The 26261-nt window shown below is 34.7% G+C and overlaps 1 protein-coding gene and 1 long non-coding RNA gene across 3 annotated transcripts; both read left to right on the top strand.

Moving 5' to 3' along the window:
- The first annotated feature begins 3272 nt into the window (after window positions 1-3272).
- Window positions 3273-5202, top strand: LOC114383552 (heat stress transcription factor B-4-like). The gene is made up of 2 exons (XM_028343240.1): window positions 3273-3672; window positions 4120-5202. The coding sequence occupies exons 1-2, from the start codon at window positions 3424-3426 to the stop codon at window positions 4981-4983; spliced, it is 1113 nt and encodes a 370-aa protein (XP_028199041.1). The 5' UTR covers window positions 3273-3423; the 3' UTR covers window positions 4984-5202.
- Window positions 5203-17445: 12243 nt separating this feature from the next.
- Window positions 17446-22897, top strand: LOC114384687. Of its 2 annotated transcripts, none has more exons than XR_003660754.1 (3): window positions 17446-18770; window positions 22137-22216; window positions 22822-22897. It is a non-coding gene; the product is annotated as an uncharacterized LOC114384687 (long non-coding RNA). The 2 variants fall into 2 exon arrangements; XR_003660755.1 differs by lacking the exon at window positions 17446-18770 and adding an exon at window positions 18831-21306.
- Window positions 22898-26261: the final 3364 nt, after the last annotated feature.

The raw sequence follows: 26261 nt of genomic DNA, 5'->3' as shown, positions 1-26261 counted from the left end.
TCTTGATTTTCAAATTTACTGGCTTAGTGATTATATTTTTGCTCACAATACATGCGTCAATAATCAAGAGAAATTTTGCATATAAAAAATTAAACACAAATTATTATATTAAATAAATCATTCTCTGGCGTACTAATGAAGTGAAATCTTAACAATGTCAATCATTTTTTGAGTTATACTGAGTACCATTTAAGTATATGTAACTATGTTTTGCGTAGAATTGCATTTACCTACAAAGTTTAATACACAAGTAGCTCATGCATGCTTGAGGCCGGGAAAGGGGGGGGGGGGGGGGGGGGGGGGGGGGGAAATAAGTAAAGAGAATATTATTGCTTTCCCGGGGAACACAAAGGGAGGTGGAAAAGCTGTAAAAAAATTACTGCGAACTTTTGGGGGTCAATAATTCAATCACCTGGACACGTCAGCAGAATGAGGCCTAATTGTGGAAGAGCCAAAGCCAAAAGCTGGAATCTCAACGTAAAAGTAAGGGAAAGCAAAACAGGAGCAGCTATAGAGCTAAGCTCATGCTTACGGGTAAAAGGCACTAGGCACATATAGCATATACAATACTACCATTCTTATCACACTGTCACATGATGTTGAAATTTGAATAGTGTGTTTATGAGTTTATCAAGAAAAGGGCAACAATGGGGAGAGAAAGAGAATGTTTTTTTAATCACTTTAACTATAAAAATAGAACTTTTGGCTCTGCTAGAATTTGGAAGACCTTGTTAGATTCCAAATCTTTCCTCTCATGCTCCTATATTTTAGGTAAACTATGGTTTTCATCTTTAGACGTATAAATCATAAATAAGTGATAATTTAGTTCATAAAAAAACAAATTTTTTATTTTAATCCATGAATATACATAAAATGTGACCATTTTATTATATTATTAAATTTGTAAGATCATATTATTATTAAATTATATTATTTAAAAATGGATTTTACATTAAATTATATTTTTATAACTAATTTAACATTTGGTTATATAAAATTAAGAGATTAATTTATTATTAAGTTATATGAAAAAAGTAATTATTATATTTGCTACATATTTAATGACTAAATCAGATTTCTTTTATTTATTTTAAAGACTAAATTATTACTATATACACGTTCAGACATCTAAATACTCATTTGCCTTGTTTTGATCTTTTGGAAATTACAAAGAGTAATTTTGTCTTTAACGTGGCTTAAACTTAGCCACATGCACAATTCAAAAATTTAACCTAACACACACTAAGTAGCTTCACAAATTTCATTATTTTAGATTGATGATGAGACCCATGTTTAATCTAGAATTTTGTCCTGCGTGAAACTTTCTAAATCTTTTCAAAAATTTATTTCGAAGGAAGAAATTTGCCAACAACCCATTCTTTTAACATGCATTCTCTTATTATTTAAAAACTATATTAAAAATTATAAAATTAAAAAAGAATATAATTAGATAAAAAGTAATACTTATATAAAAAAAATTTAACTAATAATAAAAATATATTAAAAAAATCTATTTTTCTCTCATAAATTCAACATATATTATCAGCCAAACTATATTGATTGAGAAAAAGAGAGATATAACAACTAGAAGAGAAGCTATGGAAGAACTGAAGGATAGAGATGTTGTGACCCAACCAAAACAGTTTTTAGTCATCTCGTAGTTCGATGTTTTGTTTATTAGTACTATGTGTGCAATTGAAAAATGATAGGGATTCGAAATTAGAGAGACTGATCGGTGGGTGACATTTAACAACAAAAGGAAAGCTACAAAACGGAAAGAGCACTCAGCTCGTTTAATGTGTGAAGTGAAACCTACCTTTCTCTTTTCACTATGACTTGTGTTCTTTCATAAGATTCCGTTAATTTAAATTCATTTTATTACGAGAACAAAAAATGTACTGTACTACTAATATATGCACACAATAAACCCAACTCTTTCACCGAATTACCCGTTACCGAGGGATATAGTCCTTTGCTTTGGAATGGGAGAGATCTTTCTTGATTGCATAATTATTGAATTATTGAATACCCACCCACCTTATCATCTAAAGGTAATTATATTTATTTTACCGAAATTATAAGGAAAATATTATCTAATATTACCGAGGGATATAGTCCTTAATTTGCTTTGGAGTAGTATTTTAAAAGTATGTTTCACCGTCATTAAAAGATCAATTGGTATGAATTAGTCTCTAATGAAAAATATTTATAATCTAAATTAAAAGATTATGTTTTTCTTTATAAGCTTCCAAACACATATGATAATAGATAACATTATCTTTTAAGTTAGGACTTTAATTTTTAAAAACATTAAAAAATCAGTTAAAAAATTACTTTTGAAATAGAAGTACATGATTTTGCTAAAGGATCGAAATTCTTATTTTTTGTTTTTATTTTACTTTTGAATGTTGGATGTATATATTTCAACGCTTAAGAATTATTCATGGATTTATTTATGTTGAAGTTGGTTCAATCGAATGTCAATCTTATATGTAAGAATTCTTTGGCTGTATACTTGTAATATCTTTTTCTTCTGTCTTTTTTTTTTGTTTATCATTTCTATGACTATCACCTTTCTTCCTTTTCATCATATTAGTATTTATTATATCTTGTCATTTTAGTTTTTATCCATCTCCCTCCCTTGCACCAAATTCACAATATGCCATGGAGATGGTAAAGAAACACTAGTCAGAAAAAAACAAGTATAAAGGGGTTGGGAGGGGGGAGGGTCCAAATGTCAATTTGCAAAATATGGCAACATGGCTTTGCTCTGCACTGCACCTTCTTCCTCTTGTGCTCGATTTTAATTGGGTGTGCCCGGGATGATTGTCAGAGATCAGAACCCTTCCTCTGCATACACGCACAATACAAACACACACGTAGAAAGAGAGTCACGGGTTTGTCTTGAAAAGCCCCTTATTTCAGTCCTAGACACACAGACAGACAGACACTTATTCTCTCTCACCGCATAACCAAGCACCCTAAACAATTCAACAAACACATTTATTTGTAGCCAAACACTAAGGACCCTCTTTATAAAACTTCAAATATTTTATTGAAATATGAAAAATTATATTATTTATAATTTTTTTTTATTTTTCTATTTTTTTACGATAAATATTTTTTTTAAAATATCTTAAGAAGACCATTAACAAAATTTTATTTTTATATAACATCAACAAAGGAAAACAATTTCCTTCCCCTCTCCAGAAACAACATCCACAATTTATTTAAAATAAGAAAAAGACAGAGCCAAACCACATTAGATTGTACCCGCATTAATTTCTCTCTCGCCTCCTTTATCTAGCTTGCACCATTCCCATGCTTTCACTCACACCGTCTCTTTCTCTCTGATCTTTTCATTCTGTCTCTTCTCTTTTCTTTTCCTCTCTTCTCTCTTTACTTCCCTCAATAGCAAAAGCTATGGCTCTTCTACTAGACAACTGTGAAAGCATTTTGCTGTCTTTGGACACACACAAATCAGTTCCTGCACCTTTCCTTACCAAAACATACCAACTTGTAGACGACCCTTCCACCGACCACATAGTCTCTTGGGGCGAAGACGACACCACCTTCGTCGTTTGGAGACCCCCCGAGTTCGCTAGGGACCTTCTCCCCAACTATTTCAAACACAACAACTTCTCCAGCTTCGTTCGCCAACTCAACACCTATGTATGTATCACACACCCATCATATCTCTCTTCTTTTTTTCTTTTTTTTTTTTAAGTTCTTTTATCGAAGGCAATCATGTTTGAAACATTATCAATCAATATATATGAGAGACAAACTTTGAAACATTATCAAACAATATATATGAGAGACAAAACTTAGAAACTTTAATTCCGATTTTAAAAAACGAAACAGAAAGCATTTAAGGAATTAATATCTTTAGTTTTTTTTTTTTATCCAAGTATTGGTAGCGCATCTCCAACTCCTAGTAAGAATTCAAACTAGTCCTTATGCTAGACCTAATTCCCATTTTAATCTCACTTTCAAGATGTTACATTTTTGCATGCTCCAAATTGTGATTTACCATGTTGTGGTAATTAGTCCTTCAAGATGTTACATTTTTTGCATGCTCCCAATTAACTAACTTGGCTTTGAATTTTGTTTGAATAGGGTTTTAGAAAGATTGTGCCTGATAGATGGGAGTTCGCGAATGAGTTCTTCAAGAAAGGAGAGAAGAACTTGTTGTGCGAGATTCACAGAAGAAAAACCCATCACCAGCATCATCAACAAGTACAAGCCATGAACAACCATCACCACCATCATAAGTTTGGACTCAACGTTTCCTCTATCTTTCCCTTCCACAATAACAGACTCAGTGTTTCCCCTTCTCATGATTCGGACGAGGTAATAATACCCAATTGGTGTGACTCGCCCCCAAGAGGAGTTGCCGGTGTAAACAACAACAACAGCAGCAGCAACAACTACAACACTGTCACTGCACTTTCTGAGGACAACGAAAGACTTAGGAGAAGCAACAACATGCTCATGTCGGAGCTCGCACACATGAAGAAGCTTTACAACGACATCATCTACTTCGTTCAGAACCATGTCAAGCCCGTGGCTCCTAGCAACAACAACAATTTCCCTTCTTTTCTACTCTGCAGTGATAATAGTAATATCAACAACAACACATCACCACAAACACAAACACAAGCACAAGCCTCTCCTATGAGTAACGTTTCAACGGTGCAAAGGCAACTGAAGCAGTTTGTAGGGTGCTATTCCAACAACACAAAGCAAGCGCGTGCTGTGAACTCTCCCACTAACAGTTCCATAACCATTGTTGAGGAAGAGGCTAGCAGTAACAGTTGCAAGACCAAGCTTTTTGGGGTGTCTCTTCAATCCAAGAAAAGGGTGCACCCTGAGTACGGGTCTAACAATGTTCTTCAAAGCTCCGAAACGAATAAGGCGCGTTTGGCTTTGGAAAATGATGAACTATTAGGCTTGAATCTTATGCCCCCTTCAACTTGTTAATTAGTTAGTTAAGTTAGTCCTCCCAAAATTCATAACCTTAGAACCTTGCTATTTTCTAATTTTAATTGCTTCATATATGTATAAATATATATATTTTTCTTCTTTAATCCCTTAATTTGAGTTTTGAAGAAGGCAAATGCTGTTGATGGAAGCTTGTGTTCGTGCGTGATCCTGTGTACATTTAACTTGGTGCCGAGGTTATATCCTTCGTTTTTCCTATCCATATGTCCGCTATCTATAAATCTATTAATTATAGATAATAAAAATGAACAAATAATTCAAAGAAAATATCCGGGAAATTATTGTATAATTGTGAATACTATGTCTCTATTGTCGATAAATTGATAAGTGTATTAATTTGTCCTAAATAGTAAAGTTAAAATCGAAATTGAGTGTTGAATCTACATAAACTTTATTTGTACTTATGATGCAATCCTACCCCCCAAGGATATTGGATAGAAGACTTCAATTAGATTGGGTCAAAGATGCAAGAGAAGGTCCTAGGGTTCTCATGAGCCTTAGGATAAATTTCTGAGTCCATGGGCCAAGGTTGGGTCCAATTATCTTTGTACATATTAGATTAGGATGTCATTATATTTGGTCCTTGTATTTAGCGTTCCATATTGTAGGTAGGGTATCCTATAAATATAAGAATTTTCAGCCCTTGTATTTTAGGGCACCTAGACTAGTTTTTGTATTAGGGGTAGTTTTGTAATTTCACATACACTAAGTGGATATTTGATATGTGTGGTTGGAAATAAATTTAATTGAATTGGTAGAAGCCCAATCCAATTAAATTTTAGTGGGGGAGGTGAGCACCCCTTTTTCGTAAATAAATTAAAAAATATTTTTTATTTAAAAATAAATAAAGTTTTAGAAAAATGATGAGATTTTTATAATTAAATAAATAAGGAGAAATAAATTTATTAATTAAAATAATGGTTTGATAAGAAATAAAATAGAGTTCCCTTTTATAAAATAAATAAATAAATGAAAATATGAGTAAATAAAAGGTCAAGAGTATCCTACCTATAAATAGAGATGTAATATGTTAATTTTTACATTTATGACACGTCTATGTGCTCTCTCTTCCTCTCAAATTCGTTTTCCCTTCTTCCTTTCCTAAAACCCTCTCTTTTCTTGCATACACTCAAACCTATCTCTGTAAAACGACGATCCCAGACTCGTAAACCGTTGGATCATCGTGAAATTTTTGTGTCTGGTACAAAAATTATATTGTCATACATCTACCATTGGGATTTTTGAGAGAATATCTGTGGTGGAAGAAGTGTCCCTCGCGCCTAGCTTCCTCTTTTCCTACATACACCAAAATCCTATCTCAATAAAGCTATAATCCTGGACTCATCAACCGTTGAATCATCGTGAAACTGGGACACAAGGTTTGGAATTCCTTTACACACATCTTCACCGTTGGGATTTTTGAATTAATGTATGTGGAAGGATAAATACTCATCTCATGCATACAGTAGAATGAAGACTTTCAATCTCTTTTCCTTCTCTCTAATGTTTGGAAACCCTAATAGAGCAATAAGAGGAAAAACTTGATAAATATCAGGAAACCTCTAGAGATGCCGCTATCGCGGCTGGAATACACATGTGAGCCCGCTTAGAGGTAAGAGATGAGTTTATCACAATTGGGGTTAGAATGAACATGTATAAGGATCCTTAGAGATTAAATTGGGGTTTTTTTTTATGTTTATTGAATTATAATTTTCCTTTACGATTATAAATACAATATTTTTGTGTTTGACAGACCAATTGATGTTCTAATGCGAATTGGTTGATGAACTTGAGTGCTCTTGATGTTTTCGTGTTTTTGACCTATGATTTTAATTCATTGATTTTAATATGATTGTGTGAAATTGTTTAAGGGGTTTTACTCCCCATGTTGTGAGAAACATTTTGTATAAATTGTTATATTAAGATTATGAAATGATGATTCAAATTGTGAGTAAATGACAAATTGAACCCGTGATGAATGACGAGATACATATGTATTGAGATGTTGTATGTATTGAGTTGTGAGCTATGAAATGTGCAATCACACAATTGTAAGACCTTTTAAGGGCGATGAGTTTTTGCGCTACGAGTATCATGATGTGATCTACTGTGGGAACCCGACGAGTTGAATCACTTTGAGGTACGACGAGTTAAAATGATTTTGAAAACAATTGAGTAGTTATGTATATTGCATAGTTCATAGGTAAAGTGTATATGATTCATGAGGTGTGATAACATGTTAAATTAGGATTATACCATTCTGATTGAGACCGAGTATATGTGATAAATTGAGTATGTATTGACTTGTAAGTAGGGGTGGAAATGAGTCAAGCCAAGTCAAGCTTTACTAGGCTTGAGCTCGACCTCAATTGAACACGTAAGGCTTGAGCTTGACTCATTACCTGTCATAGGATTTTTTTTAAGGCTCGGCTTGGCTTATATAAAAGTCTGGCTTGACCCACGAGCCTATTTAACAAGCTTTTTCTATGGTTTGAACTTGACCTTTTTTATCTAAAAAAGCTTTTTAAAAAGCTTGAGCTGGACCTTTATAGTAAACAAGCCAAGTCGAGCCGAACCTTACATAGGTCGAGCCAAAGGCCCTCGACAAGCTGCTCGGCTCATTTCCACCCCTACTTGTAAGGTATGTGTGCATTAAGATGTTGTGTGCACTGAGTTGTGAGCTATGAATCGTACAATAACATGACTATAAAACCCTTTAAGGGCGATGAGTTAATGCACGACGAGTATTGTGGTGGAACCATTGTGGAAACCCGACGAGTTTAATCACAAGCGCAACGAGATAAAATTATTTTGAGAACAATTGAAGAGTCGTGTGTTTTGTATAGTTCATAAATAGAATTTATGTGCTAAAATGTTTTCTAGTATTAATTAAGTGTTTTAAATTAATGAATGTCAAAAACTAGGATTCTGTAATTATAGTATTTATCTATATTAATCAATTAATACTTGTACATTATTTTTTTAGGAATACTTACACATTAGCTGGTAATTACTAAATAATAATTAATATTAGGTATACTAGTATATTTATTGTTATTGTTATTGTTATGAGAATTAGAGATACTAATATAAAATACTATTTTATGAAAATTTTTATTTGAGATGGTTGATTTGTTTAAGTTAATATTAGACAAGGAGTATATTCTAAGACGTGGTTATTAGAAATGTTTAAGAAAATAATTCAAAACTATTCTAAATCTCTCAATAAATAAAAATATTGAAAAGAAAAAAAATATTTTTATTCAATTTGTATTATTTGTTATTCTTATATATGTTTTTTGACAAAAATCTTATTCTTATATTTAAAATGAGAACAAATCAAATTGAACTATTACGTATACTAAATTTAGTTACTAAGATTATAGCCTGCGTACAATGAAGCGGAATATATGCTTATTTTTATATAATTAGGATTTATAATAAATAAATATTATAATATATAAATATATTATAATTAAAATTTACAATACATAAATATATTTGAATGTGTACATTATATTTTAAATTTGCGCTGAACAATTTATAAGATTATTTTTAGTTATTAAAAATTTTCTTTTGAAACAAACTATTAAAATTCAATTTAAATATAAGGATAAAAGAGGGTTAGAACAAATAGAAGGCAAAAGTTCATAAAATCAACTCTTTTATAGGTTCTTTTTCCAAAAAAGATTTCTTATTTTAATTATTTTCTTATTTTTTATTGATTTAACTTCTCTATTTTTTTTTAAATAAATAGGTTGAAATAATAATTAAATTAAATTAAATTAGTACATTAATAACGTGTTTATAATTGTTTTAAAACTACATTGAAGTGTACATTATGTAGCAAGAGAATATACATAGAAAATGATATCTCTAAGACTAAAAGGTTAAGCACTATCTCATAAGTGTTGTTTGGAGAACAAATTACATATCTATTTAGCAACTAAACTGAGCCAAAGCCAACAAGGGGTAGCAGGGGTCCTAGCGATATGGTGTGTGGTGGTGGAGGTGTGTTTGGTGGTATAGGTTGGAAGGGGGGGTAGAGGTGATCCGCGAGGAGGGTTAGTCACAATGTTTTTCTTCTCAAACTTTCTGAAGATATGTGACGAGGAAGCGCTATGGAAGGTTTTCAGAAGGTGGGGATCGGTGTGTGAGGTTTTCATTACTAGAAGGAGAAGCAAGGTTGGACAATGTTATGGGTTTTTCAGATTTCATAAAGTGGAAAATGTTGAGCATTTGGCCTATCAGCTAGACAAGATTATTGTTGGTTGTATTAAAATGAGATTCAATTTACCAAGGTTTGCAAAACAGAATGGCGTGACATCTGTGGAGAATGCAGAGGTTAAAAGAATGACTAAGAGCCAAAAAGAAAAAGGGAAAGCAATAGGGGGCACTTGGAGAAGATGAAGGGTGGAAGGATGCATGAAGAAGGTAGGTCATATGCTCAGGCTGTACATAGGGAAGAAGGCATGGGATTCTTGTATGGTAAGCGAAGACTAAGGTGCCAGGGAGAGAACATAGGTGGAAGGGGCCGCAATTTGAGACATTGGAAACTAATGTCCAATGGCTCTAGAGATGTTTGATTGGGAGGCTGAAGGAGGCGATGGGCTTTCAAGGGGTCCAAGATGCATTCTTGATGGGAGGGTTTTTGTCTGGTAAGAATCAGAAGTCTGGGAGATGATAGAGTACTTATATCACTGGAAGGAAAACATGTTTTGAGTATGGTGTTGAATGATGATGATGGGTGGATGAGGAATTTCTTCAAATCAGGATTGCTTTAGAAATGATGTTGTAGGAAACAAATATGTGTGGGTGAAATCCAGGGGGATACCCCTTATTTGGTGGAATCAGGATTGCTTTAGAAAAGTGGTATAAACTATGGGGACATTAATAACAGTAGCCGATGAAACTCTGAATTTGGAGAAACTTGATTATGCACATTTACTAATTAAAACGTGTACTGATATGAATATTGCGGTGAAACAGAGTATGAAAACTAATGGTGTATTGACATAGGTTAGTATAGCGGAAGAAATTGAGGACACAATGCAGAGGATGTGGTGTTGTTGCAAGAAGAGGTATTAAGAGGTAGAAGATGATACTTCGGTAGCATCAATGGATGGTGACTTGGCCCAATCATGTGGGTTACAATGGTCAAAATATGAATATGGACTAGGGTGATGGGCCAAGTGGTGTGATGGGCTCTAAAGGAAAAAAACCTCTAACCCAAACATTTAGCAGAGGTGACATGGACTAGGGTGAAATACGATAAGTAGTGCATTGTGAGGATCGATAGGATGGGCTCTCTATAAGTGGGGAACAAAGGGAAAATATAGAATGTGGCTACAGACGTAGAGACCAATAAGACTTTGGCCTTTGTCAACAGTCAAAGGGAAGGCAGATTGGCTATAACAGAGAATGTCAAACTGAGGTATAAATACCAGAAGACAAGAGGGGTGCAACATAATATCAAAGATGGCATGGATTTATCTATCCAAGAAGGACTAGCATCGCCCATGAATGCAGTGGAGGTATCTCAAAAGGATGATGGGAGACAACACCTGATATTACAAGATGACCATGTAAGCATAAGGAGGGCGAAGGTTGTGTGTGTCATTGTCATTGAAAAACCATAAGCACAAGGCAGTTCGTAAGTCATGTCTTTCTCTAAGGCTATCCAAGTCTATGAGAGGATAACATAGGAAGCACATGAAATGGCTAAAAAAATGATTTGGTTGAAGCAAGAGCTTATGGGAGGTGGGGGATGATGTTGGGTTATCACTAAAAGGAAGTAAGGAAGTGGTGATAGAATTGATCGTGTTATGGTATCTTTGGAGTGACTTAATGAATTGCTTTCATCAACATAAGTGGTTTTTGGGCAAGATGTGTCTGACCATTGTTCGCCTCTTTTACAAGATATTGATTATGATTGGGGGCCTAAACCTTTAACGTCCCTAAATGCATGGCTTCTTGATGATTAATTTTTGGAGTTTGTGAGGAAGGAGTATGAGGAGTTGTTGGTCCAGGGATGGGGTGCATATACGTTGAAAGAAAAATTTATGAGATTATAGGACAAAATTAAGAGGTGGAATAAAGAATGTTTTGGCAATATTAATGTTGCCTTGAAAGAATTATTCGAGAAAATAGATGATATGGATAGGAAAGGTGAGTTGGAAAATTTAACTTTGCAAGAAATTCAATTAAGGGAAGGGGCCCTTAAGGATTTTTAGGCATTGGCAAGAAAACATTAGTTAATACTTTGCCAGAAATGCCAAAGTACATGGTTTGAGGGAGGGAGATACAAATTCAAAATACTTCCATACTTTGATGAAAAGTAGGAGGAGGTATAACAATGTGAGGGGAATCCTCATGGAGAATGATTTCCTTGTGGGTGATTTCTCGAAAGAAGAGATTAGACAAGCGGTGTGATATTCTGAAGGGAATAAAAGGTGGGAGAAGTCAAGAAAAAAGGTGGGAGAAGGGATGAAGACTTTGTTTTTGGGAGGATTGGTGGGTGGGGGAGGCTTCATTGAAGCAAAACTTTTGTGGGTTAGAGGCAAATTCAGAATGTAAGGGTTTGTATATACACCAACTTGGAGGGTGGGAAGGAAATATATGGAAGTGGAGGAGGCAGTGGTTTATGAGCGAGTTGGAGGAGGTTATTTTATCACATGTGATAAAGAAAAATGTGGAAGATAGGTGGGAAGGCTACGACCTACATTGTAAGGAAGGGATAGATGAATGCAAGAAACAAACATTCATGTTTCTCTGGTCCATTATTCCAGCTCCCCCGAAAGTACAGGGTTCAAACGATCGAAGGCAAACCTAGCAGCTAGGAGGGTGCTGGTTAGGGAAGGGTGTGATCTATGCTCCATGCGCAGGAAACAACTTCACACCTATTCTTTCACTGCAAGGTGGCTTACTCAGTATGGTGCATGTGCTATGATTGGTTGGAGCTAAAGCTGGCATTACCATTTGAAACTGTTGCTCATTGTGGGTGTGGTTGGCTGTTGTGTGGGGTGTCTGGCATATGCGGAATGACATTGAGTTTAACCAAGTACAGCTGGACGTGGGGAAAATTATGGACTCTGAAATTTTGCTCTTGGTCGTGGTTAAAGGTGAAGGCACCAGGATTCACGACATCATTTTATGAGTGGTGTAATTGTCCTAGAGTGTGTCTTAATAATCTGTATTTCTGGTGTGTGGGGGTGGGTTCTGTGTGGTGTTTTTCGCTAGCATATTCTTCGGGTTGATGTTCCATCATTGATTCAGCTTTTTGATCGGGTTTTATGCTGGAGGAAAGGTATTTCGCATAGTGGTTGCTTGGCATGCACCTATATATGATAACTTTTGTGGACCGGTAGGAGCAGGGGTGTTTACATATCTTCGTAATAGGTTCGGTATAACTTATGCCCCTGTCATCTTTTTATATATATATATAAATACTTATTTGGCCGATAAAAAAAGTAGCATGAGATTGAACACGCGTATGGAAATCTCACACGAGGTAACAAACATAAACTTACACGAATGCCCGGCAAATTGATCTAACAGGGTCACTTTTACAAACAATTTATTAAATAGGGTCTATTCTTAAATTATTTATGAATGAAGTCTATTTTTACAAGCTAAGTTGTCACTCGCATTAGCGATATATCGGGTTGACGTGGAGGGTATTTCGCCAACAGCATTGACGAAACAGCTTCTGGTGTCAGAAAGAGCAGGCATGGTCTCGCTACCATGACTTGCGAAATAGCAGCAAAGGAGATCTCGCTAGCATGGTTGGCATTCCACTTTTTTTTAATTTTTTTTCTTGTTCCGTGGAATAGTGAATGCAACGAAAGAGGCTAGTTTGATATCATGTAATGTCAAAATGAAAAGTAACAATTTTTTAATCAGAACAAGAAAGAATGAAAAATGAAATGACACATCTTATCTCTAGGCGCTGTCAACAAAAGCACAACAGTTAAATATGATTTTTTAAATTATTATTAGTATGCATATTATTATTTAAAATGATTTTTTAATAAAAATGATTTTTTATATAAGGATTCTAATTCATTTTATTAAATAATTTTCAGCTAAATATTTTTCAAACAATTTAATTATTTTCAGTTTATTAACTAATTATATATTTCATATTTGTTTAGTGAAAAAAATAGGAATTATTATAAATATTGAATTTAAAAAGATAATAAAATGCACCAATAATCTAACTAATTATAAAATATAAGTATAAAAAAGTGTAAGAATCTAAATATTTTTTTAGTTTAGTTATTGAAAAAGGACTATAAACTCTAAAAAATTTAGACCATAATTTAAATTTAATTATAATTTAAATTTATGGTGTATAATAAATTTATTAATTTTTATGAAAATTACTTCAAAAATTATATTAATAATATGATTGAAGAATATTTTAAAAGTATTTTATAATGTCATGTGATTAAACTCTTAGATATTTCATGATTTAATTAAGTTTATGGTCGAATTGGTTATTTTCTAATGACATTTCTTGTAAAACTGATTTTTTTAATAAAAATGATTTTTTATATAAGGATTCTAATTCATTTTATTAAATAATTTTTTTAATAATAATTTACATGTAATTACAATTAAAACGTGTAATTATTAGTAAAAAAATCTGTTTTTGTATTCTCCTGGTAGTGTCTAAAGATAAGTTTCGTCCTTTCATTTGTCATTCTTTCTTTTTTTGATTAAAAAATGGTTAGCTTTTCATTTTGGTATCATAAGATATCAAATCAGCCCCTTTCATTGCATTCACTGTTCCACGGAACAAAAAAAAAATTAAAAAAAAGTGGAATCGCCAGCCATGCCAGCGAGACCTCCTCTACTGCTATTTCGCCAGCCATGGTAACGAGACCATGCCTGCTCTTTCTGACACCAGCAACTGTTTCGCCAATACTGCTGGCGAAACACCCTCCACGTCATGTTGCTAATGCGAGTGACGGCTTAACTTTATCACCAATACAAATGGCGGGATGCATGTAAAAATAGACCCGTTCCAAAATAGTTTAGGAAGAAACCCTATTTAATAAATTGTTTGTGAAAGTGACCCTGTTAGGTCAATTTGCCCACGAATGCCAACAAAACAATAACAGGCCAAACCAGGTGATGGGTTTCAGCAGTAGTCTTCTGTCCACTACTTTTTTTTTTTTTGCACAATCTTGCCATATCTTTTTGCTATAAGGCTGCACCCATTTTGTTAGAGTTGATTTTCATAGGATAATATTTTATTTTTATTGATAACGTTAAAAAAAATTAAAGTGATGAAGGGTTTTAAGCTTTGAAGTTGATTTTTTTTCTTATTAAATCAGAATACAAAATTAGTCTTTATATCATTTGAATAAAAAGACTTTTAAACTTGAGACAAATTTGGATGTGTTAGTGGTCCTAGCCATAACATAAGGGAAAAATATAAAGAGATACAAGAGAATTTTTTCTTTTTGATATACAGATATGTAAGAGAATTGTCATACATATTTAAAATAGCATTTAATTATTTGAAGAAATGAGTGAGGATGCGACTTAATATTCAAAATAGTGTTGAAGATTTTTAGGGAATAAATAATAAAGGACGTGAATTGTTCATGGAAAGCGAAATGTGAGGGAAACAAACTAAAAATGTTATTTGAAATGTTTCCATCAGGACTTTTTCTATGGATTTGAAGACCAAAATTAAACCCTAGCCTTTTCTCATTTTAGTAGTCATCTAATTGTTAACGTTTTCATAGCACTATTTGTATTCCACATATTTTCTTTTTATTTTTTATTTTTATGCTTTTAGCTAAAGAGCACGGATACAGAAAAATGAATGAGATGTGTCTTGATCTTGATCCGTAGATAAATGCATTGTACAATAGATGTGCCTTTATCCGGAAGTTCGAGACTTTCTTTTTTTGAGTTTAGTCTTCTTTTTCTTGTCTCATCCCCTACATCCCTATATGGATAGGTAAAATGCCCAATAAAGTTTAACTATGTAATTTCACAACCCTATTGTATGGCTTTCCTTGACTAGCATTTTTTCGTCTTTCCTATTTGTTTTTTCTGTACATGCATCGTGTAATAATTAATTATATATATAACAATATTCATTACGACAAGACTCACATACAGTTTAATAAGTGTTGTACGTATGTGTTGTTGCTCTGTTCAAGTATTGTCAAGGCTCAAAATAAGTCTGTCACCGAGCTAAAAGAATGCTATTGTGAGTTTATTGTTATTAATCACGTACGTCTAAAGTCTCTTTTCTTATCATTGACATTGATTTTTTTTGTTAGTAAACTTCAAGATTCAATTCAAAAATCAAGCGAATGTTGAGAACAAGCATTTCAATCATTGTTTTGAAAAGAAAGGTCTGGCCGAGTGCGTTGTTATGGAAGGACTGCCACACCATCAATATTGAAAAAAAAAATCAAGAAATTGTTGCTATCTAGAAAGAACATGCAAAAGAAATAAATGGTATGGCAAGAAAGATTGAAGGTCTAGAGACAATATGATGAAATTCATGCTAAAGCAACAAAATCCTGAATTAGGTGATGAGGAGGTAGATGAATTGGTGGCACACGTTTTAGGCAAATATAGTAGTGCGGCAGCACCACATTCATCTGCGTCAACTTATGTTCCTGATTATGACTTTAGCCCATCAGTTTGTGAAATTTATGTTAGAGATATAGTGTTAGCTGTCATTTAACTTTGGCTTATTATTTATGTAAAAGTTGTTTTACTCTTCTCTAGCCTATATGTAGCCTGATGCAGCAGGTGGTACAAATTTACCTTATACTTCTTGGTTAAGTGTTGTCAAGACAAAAATATAATAGAACTTAGTGTGTTAGGTTAACACACACTAAGAACCTTTCACTGAAATATTGAGTTGTTCTGAACTATTTATATGAATGCATGTTTCTATATTGTATCATCTAAAATTGAAATTTCTCAAAAAGTTATCAAATTTTTCATGTGCTTCAACCTTTGTTAAATTTATTTAATGTATGAACTATTTATATGAATACATGTTTGACTATTGTCATGAAATCACTACCACCCAACCCCTCCTAGAAGACTTTAAAATGTTTCTTGGGATCTTTTTTCTGTGAAATTCAGTGGTTAAACAAGATGCTCTCAATGTTTGGCCATCAAAATACTTTTGAAATCACCATACTTATCTATTACTCATTTTGGATAAATCACCATACCAGTCGTATGCATAATTCGTTAGTGGACTGTTAGGAGCACGAAGGGGTAGTACACCAAAGAAAAGAATATTTCTAAGTTAGTTAGCCAAATGTGACACATGTCTTCCAATCCTACAATTCAGGAAGTCAGGCGTAGCAGCAGGGCAAAAAGGGATAACAAGAAATATGGTGGCTACGTAATATAAGTAGTAAGGGAATTAGGGGAAAAGGGGAAGGGTGTATGCACCTTGTACTTCTTTCTTTCTTGGCCCTTCCTTGGGATTTTCTCTCAATTCTAATGATGATAGTATTTGATAGATGGTCTTCTTAATTCTATTAGCTCAATAGATAGATACTTGCGTAGTCTACTATTGTATTGTTATTGTTGATATAAATAACAAAAGGCCTCTATTTCTTGTATTGTTCATATTTTAAGTTCTGCACTCTTGGTGCTTTCATTGAGCCACCACGGCGGAGAACACACGTTTCAAAGATCTCAAGGTTGATATGAAAAAAATGTTTGACCTCATGGCACTTCATCATCAGGAGTATCTACAACACTGTGTCGAAGATTGTAAACCATTGAAGCAAATGGAGATCTCGATCAACTCCTTGCGACTGTCTCCTCTGCCTGGGGGGTCGGACCTGGGGAATTCCTCCTTAGTTCATTATTTTTCCAAGTAAGGAACATCAAGCTCGATTTTCTCAGATTCGATGGAACAGAGGTCTTGCAATGGATCTTTAAAGCTGAGCAATTTTTTTATTATTACTAAACCCCTGATGAGCAACGCCTAACCATTGTCGTGGTTCACTTGGAGAAGGAGGTAGTTCCTTGGTTTAAGATGCAGATGCGGACCAACCTTTTCCAATCTTGGAGCGGTTTCACACGTGCCTTGGAATTGGAGTTTGGGTCGTCCCCTTTTGAGTGTCCCAGGTCCACATTATTCAAGTTACAATAACATGGATCCGTCAACGAGTGTTACTCAACCTTTATTTCCCTTGCAAATCGAACCCAAGGACTAAGTCAGGAAGCCATAATGGATTGTTTCCTTAGTGGGCTACAGCTCGATATCCGTAGAGATGAATTGGCCCAATCCTCATTCTCCATTTCAAAAGTTGTTTCCTTGGCCCGTTTGTTTGAGGAAAAATACTCGAACCATCCAAACCCATAATTGACCTATCCACATAACCGCCTCAATCCAAAACCCCTATATCCCTCTTTTCGCAATCCGTAACCCCAACCTCTACTACCCACCCTTAACCTACCACCCCGAAACCTTCCACCAAAGCCCACCCAAATTAAGCATGTCTCGATGGCAGAGGTCCAACTTTGGTCAAACAAAAGCCTTTGTTATTTCTGCGATGCCAAATCTTCTCCTAGCCATCATTGCCCAAATCGCCAATACATGTTCCTTATTGCCGAACACGAAGACGATCATAACCCTAACCTAACAACGGATTTCCCAGACCACACTGTAATTGACGTACCATCCCTCCCCACCAACACCGATGACCTTAACCACCACTAGTCCTTCAATGCATTAAAGGGCTCGCATAGTTTGGGCACTCTGCGGTTTACGGGGACAATAAAAGGGACTCCTGTTCAAATTCTCTTAGATAGTGGGAATTCTGACAATTTTCTACAACCTAGGTTGGCTTAATTCTTGCAACTTCCAGTTGAGCACGCTCAAAATTTCAATTCTTTGATAGGGATTTGATTGTGCAGGTGCAGGGCCATCCTCTACAACTTCCCATTTACTTGCTTCCCGTTGCCGGCGTGAACTTAGTGCTTGGCAACCTTAGGTCCCCACATTGCAGATTATAGTGCATTGTCTCTAAAATTCTACCTCAATAACACCTTTGTAAACCTTTTTGGAGAGCGTCCGACCCTACCCACTACTGCCCAATACCACTATATCAAATGCCTACACTCCACCAACGCCATAGTTGAGTGTTTCATCCTCCTACTGTAACCTATTTCTGACCTTGAACCTTGTGAGAATGACCTTAACCTTCCACTGGACATGGACCCAGCCTTATGCACCTTACTCATAGTCTATAAACATGGGTTTGCCACCCCGATAGGCCTGCAACCAACTAGATCCCATGATCATGGAATTCCGTTGTTGGAAGGGAGCAACCTTGTTAAAGTCAAGCAATATAGATACCCCTATAGCCAAAAGGAACAAATAAAGAATATGGTTTCCAAAATGCTTCAAGAAGGGATCATCCGCCCCAACACCAGTCCCTTCTCCTCTCCTATCCTTTTGGTCAAGAAAAAGGATGGTACTTGGCGTTGTTGCACAGACTATAGAGCTCTTAATGCTATCACTATCAAGGATAGCTTTCTGATTCCCACAATAGATGAACTTGGTGGCGCCTATTTCTTCTCGAAACTGGATCTTCACTCTAGATACCATCAGATATTAGTTAGGCCTGAGGATAAGCACAAAACAACGTTCCGGACTCATCAAGGGTTGTACGAATGGCTGGCGACAATGTTCGGGTTGTCAAATCCACCTACTACATTTCAAAGCCTGATGAGTTCAATTTTCCAACAACAACTCTGTAAGTTCATACTGTTATTTTTTATGATATCTTGGTCTACAGTCCATCATGGCTCTTACATTTGGTCATCTAGAAGAAGTGTTACAGATTTTGAGTAATCATCTGCTATTTGCTTAGTTGTCAAAATGCAATTTTGGGATCACCAAGGTGGACTATTTGGGTCACACAGTTTCTAAACGAGGGGTAGAAATGGATGAATCAAAGGTTCAATCTATTTTGGCTTGGCCAGTTCCTGGATCCATTAAATAGCTTTGTGAATTTCTTGGCATGATAGGTTACTATAGGCATTTTATAAAGCGGTATACCACTCATGCATTCCCTTTAACTTCATTACTAAAAAAATATTTTTAAGTGGTCCCCTAAAGCTACTGATGCTTGTGTTAAGTTAAAGCAGGCTATTACTATGACACTAGTTTTGGCCCTTCCAAATTTTTCGTTACCTTTTGTTCTAGAGACCGATGCATCAGGTACTGGGATTAGGGTTGTACTAAGTCAAGGCCATCACCCAATTGCTTATTTCTCAAAGATATTATATCGCCTAGAATGTAGAAGCAATCTGCTTATAGTTGCAAACTGTATGCAATCATGGAGACTCTAGCAAAGTTTCACCATAATCTGTTAGGGCAGAAGTTTATCATTAGGACTGATCAACGAAGTCTTAAGTCTTTATGCAATCAGATCATTCAAACCCCCGAGCAACATGTATGGATTCACAAATTTTGGGGGTATGATTTTACCATTGAGTACAAGCCCGACAAGGAAAATGTTGCTGCGGACACCCTTTCCAGGTCCTTTTTCATGGCCTTATCCGAGCCACATGCCTCCTTATTGTCTCAAATTGAGCAAGCCACGAATATGGACCTTCCTTGTTGGATATTCCCACCAAGTGTGTGGAAGGGAATGCCCTTGACCGTTACTTTCATGTTGCAAATAATTTGATGTACTAGAAATAAAGGATAGTGGTTCCAAACCAACCCGAATTAGCTACGTCAATTCTCAAAGAATTCCATTCACCACAAATTGGAGGGCATTCTAGAGTAGCCTGCACCAAGGCTCGGATTGCAAGTCTATTTTATTGGCCTACTATGGCGAAGTACATTAAGTTGGTTGTGTCCCAACACTTGGTGTGCCAACAAGCTAAATCTTCTAATGCCTTACTTGCTGGCCTCTTGCAACCATTGCCGATATCGACACAGATTTGGGAGGATGTGGCCATGGATTTTATCGTCCGTTGCCGATAGTGCCTGGGTTCACTGTTATTATGGTCGTGGTGGACCGTCTCTCAAAATATAGTCATTTCCCCCTCTAAGAGTTGATTACAACAACCTCATTGTCACAAAAACCTTTATTTAGATGGTAGTCAAACAACATGGTTTTCCAAAAACTATAGTATCTAATAGGGATAAGATTTTTACAAGCAAAATTTGGAGACATTTGTTTCGACTAAATGGGACAACCCTTGCCATGAGCTCAGTCTACCATCCCCAATCCGATGGGTAATCAGAGGCCCTAAATAAATGCTTGGAATTGTATTTGCATTGCTTTACTTCGAATAACCCAAAACACTAGTTGAAGTTGTTGCCTTGAGCTGAGTTTTGGTACAATATTTCTCATCACAACAACATTGGCATGACACCTTTCAAGGTTGTTTATGGTCATGATCCCCCAACTTTGATCTGCTATCAGATGACTACAATGGACCCACCAAACTTGCAAGAAATGCTACAGTTGTGGGACACGATACTAGTTCAGCTCAAGGCCAATTTGAATAGGGTCCAACAGTTTATGAAAAAGCATGCATACCAGAATAGGCTACCATTGGAATTTCAAATTGGGGGCATGGTATCGATGAAACTTCAACCTTATCGCCAGTATTCGGTGGCTTTGCGTAAAAACCATAAACTTGGTCTCCATTACTTTGGCCCTTTTCTGGTGTTAGAAAAAATTGGTACAGTAGCCTATAAACTCTTGTTACCTCCTATGGAAAAAATACATCCAGTGTTTCACATTTCATTACTGAAACATTGCAAAGGCAATCATACAACCTCGTTTGTTCCATTACCATTATTGTCAGTTGAACAAGCACTACTACAAAAGCTTGAATTTACGACGCGCCATTTACGACGGTTCTCAAGAACTGATTTAGAATATGGCGCGGTGGCAATTTTGTAAATAAGGAAACAAAAATTTGTTTTTACGTCGTACATTCTAAGATGGTTATAAATAACCGTCTTAGAATGGGTGTTGGTGGCAATGTTGTAATTACTATAAATTAAGACAACATCGGTTTTTATCCTAAGATTGTCTTTGTATAACATAATAACCTAAGGCGCTTCTACTCCTGGCCCTCACCCATTCTCTGAGCCATCGTGTTTTCCTGAGCCATTCTCTCCCCACCTCACGCAGATTTTGTCCCTCAACCTCAACTATCAATTAAGACAAAGCTTGTTCCTTAGCCATTCCTCAACCTCATGCGCACTCTGAACTCAGTGAATCACACCACACAACACAGACAATATCTCAGTCTCAATCTCAGGTACGTATTTTTCTTATCTTTCTTCTTTCTTTTCTCTCCAACACCTTAATTGCATTCATTCGCACTTTGTCTACACTTATTCTTCGAAATTAGCCTCTGCTTCGTTGAAACCCTTTTCTCTTAGTTTGCGAAAATCATTTTCACTTTTTTTTTCGCACACGCTCAACCAAGTAAACCCTAATTACTTACTCGCATAAAGTATTGGGTATAGTCAGTTATGAACTCCTACAAGTTGCTGCTGCTTCATTTAGATTTCCTTGTCTTTTATTTTGCACGCGTTGCTGTTAGGTTTTGTAGGCATCAATAGGTTGCACGTTTGGAATTGGATGGTAATGTATGCAATATTTTCTCAGCTATGATAGTTTTTCAATAAAATTATGTGTCATATTAATTAGATTTGTGCTCTGGATTCCTTTTTTTTCCGTGTACTATCAAAACTTGTGTGTTGTTTTCTTCTTGAGATAATCTTTGAAAGTTGATATGGAAGCCCCTGTTTATTGCCAATAAATTATTGATTGTTCTATTGGGATGGGGGGAAATTGAGTGAAACTAATTAGGCCTTAGAACTAAGCTGAATTGAACCACGTATACCCTAATCCTTTAAAGTCTGTTGTTTCTACTCCAATTTTTTATAGGCACTGCTCGATACTGTTTATTTGTTACTTGTGCAGTTCGATGATTTTTTATTTGAAATGCCTTAACTGAATTCTGTTTTTATCTGTTTATTTCCCTGGTCTTTTTTTAGAAAAGGAAGATTTAAAACCTACAACATATTTGTTTGCATCATGTGAGTAGTGTTAGATTTTAAAGTTGTTGATGTTTGCCTACAGGTCATTGCTCATAACTTAGTTGCGCTTTGCTTTCTATTTTCACTTGACTGCAGTTGAACAAATCTATACTCACATCACAGGTGAGTAGCATATTTAATTTTGATTTTGAAACGTGATTTCTTTTGATCATTTTATTTCTTTTCTGTGTTTAGGTCCTTGTGGAAAGTGAATTTGATTTAATGTAGTCAGAGGAAGTGAAACCTTTTGACAAGAAAAAGAAAAAAATGAGAACCTCAAGAGAGAAAATGTTTAGAAATATTGCCATAGTGGGAAAGAAGCTCTTGGGAAATTAAAAAGGGTCATTGGACATATGGCTAAAATAAGGGTTTTTGAAATATTATAATGCTAAAACTTTCTTTCTAAACCTAGTGAGCAATGTAGGCATAGAACTCCCAATCCCATAAAGTTCCACTTCTCAAAACAATTTCCATTGTCCCGACCCTATAGTACTAAGGGGGAACTATAATCATAAGTTCAAGTGCTCTGCTTTTTCTTTCTATTAATGCAACAGAGGTTATGCATTATGTTTATTAAGTAATCAATTATAATGTGCATGCAGGGTGATTTTATCTTTGTATTGGGTTTGGGTGGTGGGTAGCATAATAATTTTCCAAATTATCTAAATTTTAGTTTGTATTAAAGTATTAAAGAACTTTCTAAAGTTTTTACTTGTTTTTGTTTATAGGTTGCTTCCTATGAGTTTACCACCTTAACTTGCATCCCAGGTGTGATCACATATCGTGGAGCTAAAATCCAGGTATCTCCACATAAACATATTATATGTTGATAAATTTATCACCTTACTGTGCAAAAGATATTCTGCTTGTGGGTTGATAAGCTTGGGATGCCTAAAGCTGAATTTAGTTGTACCTTTTTCTGATAATAGTTGAGAGAAGATTAAATGATATGTGAATGTTGCCTCTCTATATTAGTAGCCTCTGACTATAAGCTGCATGTGTGCTCGGGTCTAAGGAACATTGGCATAGGTTTTGGCAAATTTTATATTTCATCCTCTCACTGTTCATATTTCATGTATTAGTAAGTAGAGTTGTTTGTGTTGGTTGTTGGACCATAATAAAGTGACACTGACACCTAGAGAATCTAGGGCTACACTTGGTTAATCTAAGACTAGGTAATAAAAAGAAAATACTTCATTCATTTCATAACCTTCTTACAACTGAAAAGGCTCCCTTTATAAGGCAAAGCTCCCAACAGGCTATAAAGCAGAACCATACAGATAACAGATAAAAGTAAATCGCATTCTAATTGAAAATTCTAATAATTGGCAAAGTCAGTCATCTAGGATGGTCTGCGTGCATGTTTGGATACCAAGTAATTTGAATGAAGAACCAAAGTGCATGTTTGGATACCAAGCAAAATCAATTCTAGCCCCAAAAATCATGGTGAATAATTGAAAATTGAAAAGCAACAAAGAGTTGCATTGGTGTGACTGAAAAAATAAGCAAGGTGCAGTGACCGCACCGCCTACTCGAACACACACTCAGTCATTATTAATTTATAGAAGAAAGTTTTCTTTTACCAAATAGAATGATAGTTGTAGTTTGTTGCCAAGTGTTTCACTGTTATATTCTTCTTATAAGTTATAACTTGTTTTCATTAATTTTTATAACACTTTATAAAATACATTAAATAAAACATAAATACGTTCAATGTCTTAAAAACATATAAAACATTTAATACTTTTCTTTCAGTAAGAGGATATTAAATAATATTGTAAAAAAAATATAGTTATTCTTTTACCTTTATCCTGTATAAATTTTTTTAGCATGCTCATGCAGCTTTAAATCTACTAAAATTTCCAGACTCATCCATGTTTCTAATTGCTAATTTGAATAAACAAACCTTTGAAATAACCATTCATAGTATGAATCATCGATGTTAGTATCCCATTTGTCAATTTTATAAAGGTTACATGTGACCGAGAAAGTAAAGAGATCCTTATCAAGCATTTTGGCATATGTATGCCCATTGACAGTAGAAACTTCTTTTTAAAAATAAAAAAAACTGACAGTAAGAATTTAGTCCTATACCTTATCACAAATTATTTGTTAAGGCAATCTCTTGTTATACCATAGATCAAACATAGAAGTGAAAAGAATAAAACGAAAATTTAGGCATGGGAATTACCAATCAACTCATAGGTTCATTGAATAAAAGTACAACAAAAAAATCTGATGTAAACCAGTTTGTCATGTGATGTGGTAGTTACCACTTGCCTGCTTCAATGTAAAACGGCAAATTGACAAAGACTTCAAGAAGGATCAGCCAAATGTTTCATTCAAACTAGTACATGCCATTATACACACAACCAACAACAATATACAAAATAAATAGTTTTTTTTTTTAGATGGAGAAGGGGTACAAAAAAGAATTTCACACAAAAACTAGAATCTAAACATGATCAGTAGCTCAGAGGATGTGTTGCCATAACAACCTTGGACCAAAGGGGTCCTTGGCCAATTGTAACTCAATCAAGTAATCATGTAAATTGCCTAGCAGATGTTGTAGGCTCTCTTCTCTTGGCACTTTTCTTCATCATGTCAGCCCAACTAGCCACCTGTTTGATGAAGTGTTTGAACTTTTCAGAAATGAACTAGTGTGTGATATATTGGCGCTTGAATTTGTGATGCTACACCTGTTGGCTTTCTTGTTTGCATCTGAAGTAATTTAACCAAAAAATGAGTTTTTTTTTTGTTATTATTATATTGATGTCGATGTTACGGTTGAGTTTTGGATACATGACTGTTTATGTGTTCTTAAAGTGCAAGGTTACCGTAATACTATCTTTGTTTTTAGACCTGAACCTGAAATCAAACCAATAAGGCCTCAAGGTTGTTGGTGGATTGGTTTAACCATAGGTTACCCAAGGCTTTTGGCTTCAAATTTGGTTCTTATAACATTAATAATAATGTAATACATGGAATTGCACATCACAGGAAGATTTGTTGCTATTCTTATTCTTAAGAAGCTTAACCACAGTGTTGAAAATAAAATGAAATTTTTTGGTTTGATATTGATGGTAATTTGTTATGGCTCTTAACAGTTGCAAAAGAAGTGACTGTGAATCCAAATACAAATCTGAATGGGTTATCTTCAATTTGGTTGACATGGTGTTAGGCAGATCCTTAGATTTAGAGATCCTTAGTACCCATGTGGTAAGGAAAAATTGAGAAAATTGAAAACTTTTTAGGACTACTATAGCAAATTTAGGTTCATAGAGATGTAATTAACTGTAGCACCTTTCCTACATCAAATGTGTTTGTATGAGAATTTGGCTGCATAATTTTAAATTTCTTCTAATGTTTTTCTTTTTCTGTCTTGAATTTCTTCAATTTCTTACCAAAAATGCAAAAATGATTGTTCAACATCGAATTAGTGGAATAAAATATAAGGTTGTGGTTTTACATAAGTTACACTGAAAGTCTATTTATTATATGACTGGGAAAAACCCTTAAATATCATTGGCACCGATGAGTAACTTTCAAGAATATTGAAACAAAACTTGGATATATTTTTAGTGAGTTCATTTTTTCCATTTGATACAATGCATGAGCCATCAAGAGATTAAAATATCCACTGGATGCATTTAGTTTCTTCTAGAATGAAAATCTAGTAGAAATTTGTGTCAGATTTTATGCTCCTCATCCTTATGGCCCCAATGTCAAACTCTGGAAGATTGAAACAATTTACATCAAGAATATAATTGCATTAATTGGTTGCTTATTTAGTTACTGAATATAATTTAGAGCTTCTAACTTGCATTAATTTTAGAGCTTCGACAGACTTATTAATTCTCTTGCATCATTTTCATTTGTTAGTCTATGCTTGAAGAAGTTGAACAAATGTGTGATTTTGTTCATATTCTTTTTTTAAAATCATAAAATGTCAAAATAAAATTAGGACAAATCATATTCATATTGTAAAACTAATTCAAGAACAATCCCTACCTTGTGAAAGATATTCATTTTTGTTTCAAAATTTTGATTCCAATGTGTTATAGTTGCAGAACAAAGTTACATTATTATTTAATTATGTATTGTCATGTTATTTAATAATTTAGTCTAATCTAATGATTTGCATTATCATACTTATTGTGAGTTATCA

This window comes from Glycine soja, chromosome 14 (assembly GCF_004193775.1).
Source record: "Glycine soja cultivar W05 chromosome 14, ASM419377v2, whole genome shotgun sequence".
NCBI classification, from domain to species: domain Eukaryota; kingdom Viridiplantae; phylum Streptophyta; class Magnoliopsida; order Fabales; family Fabaceae; genus Glycine; species Glycine soja.
Note: the sequence above shows the minus strand (reverse complement) of the source record. Positions and strands in the feature narration are given on the sequence as shown.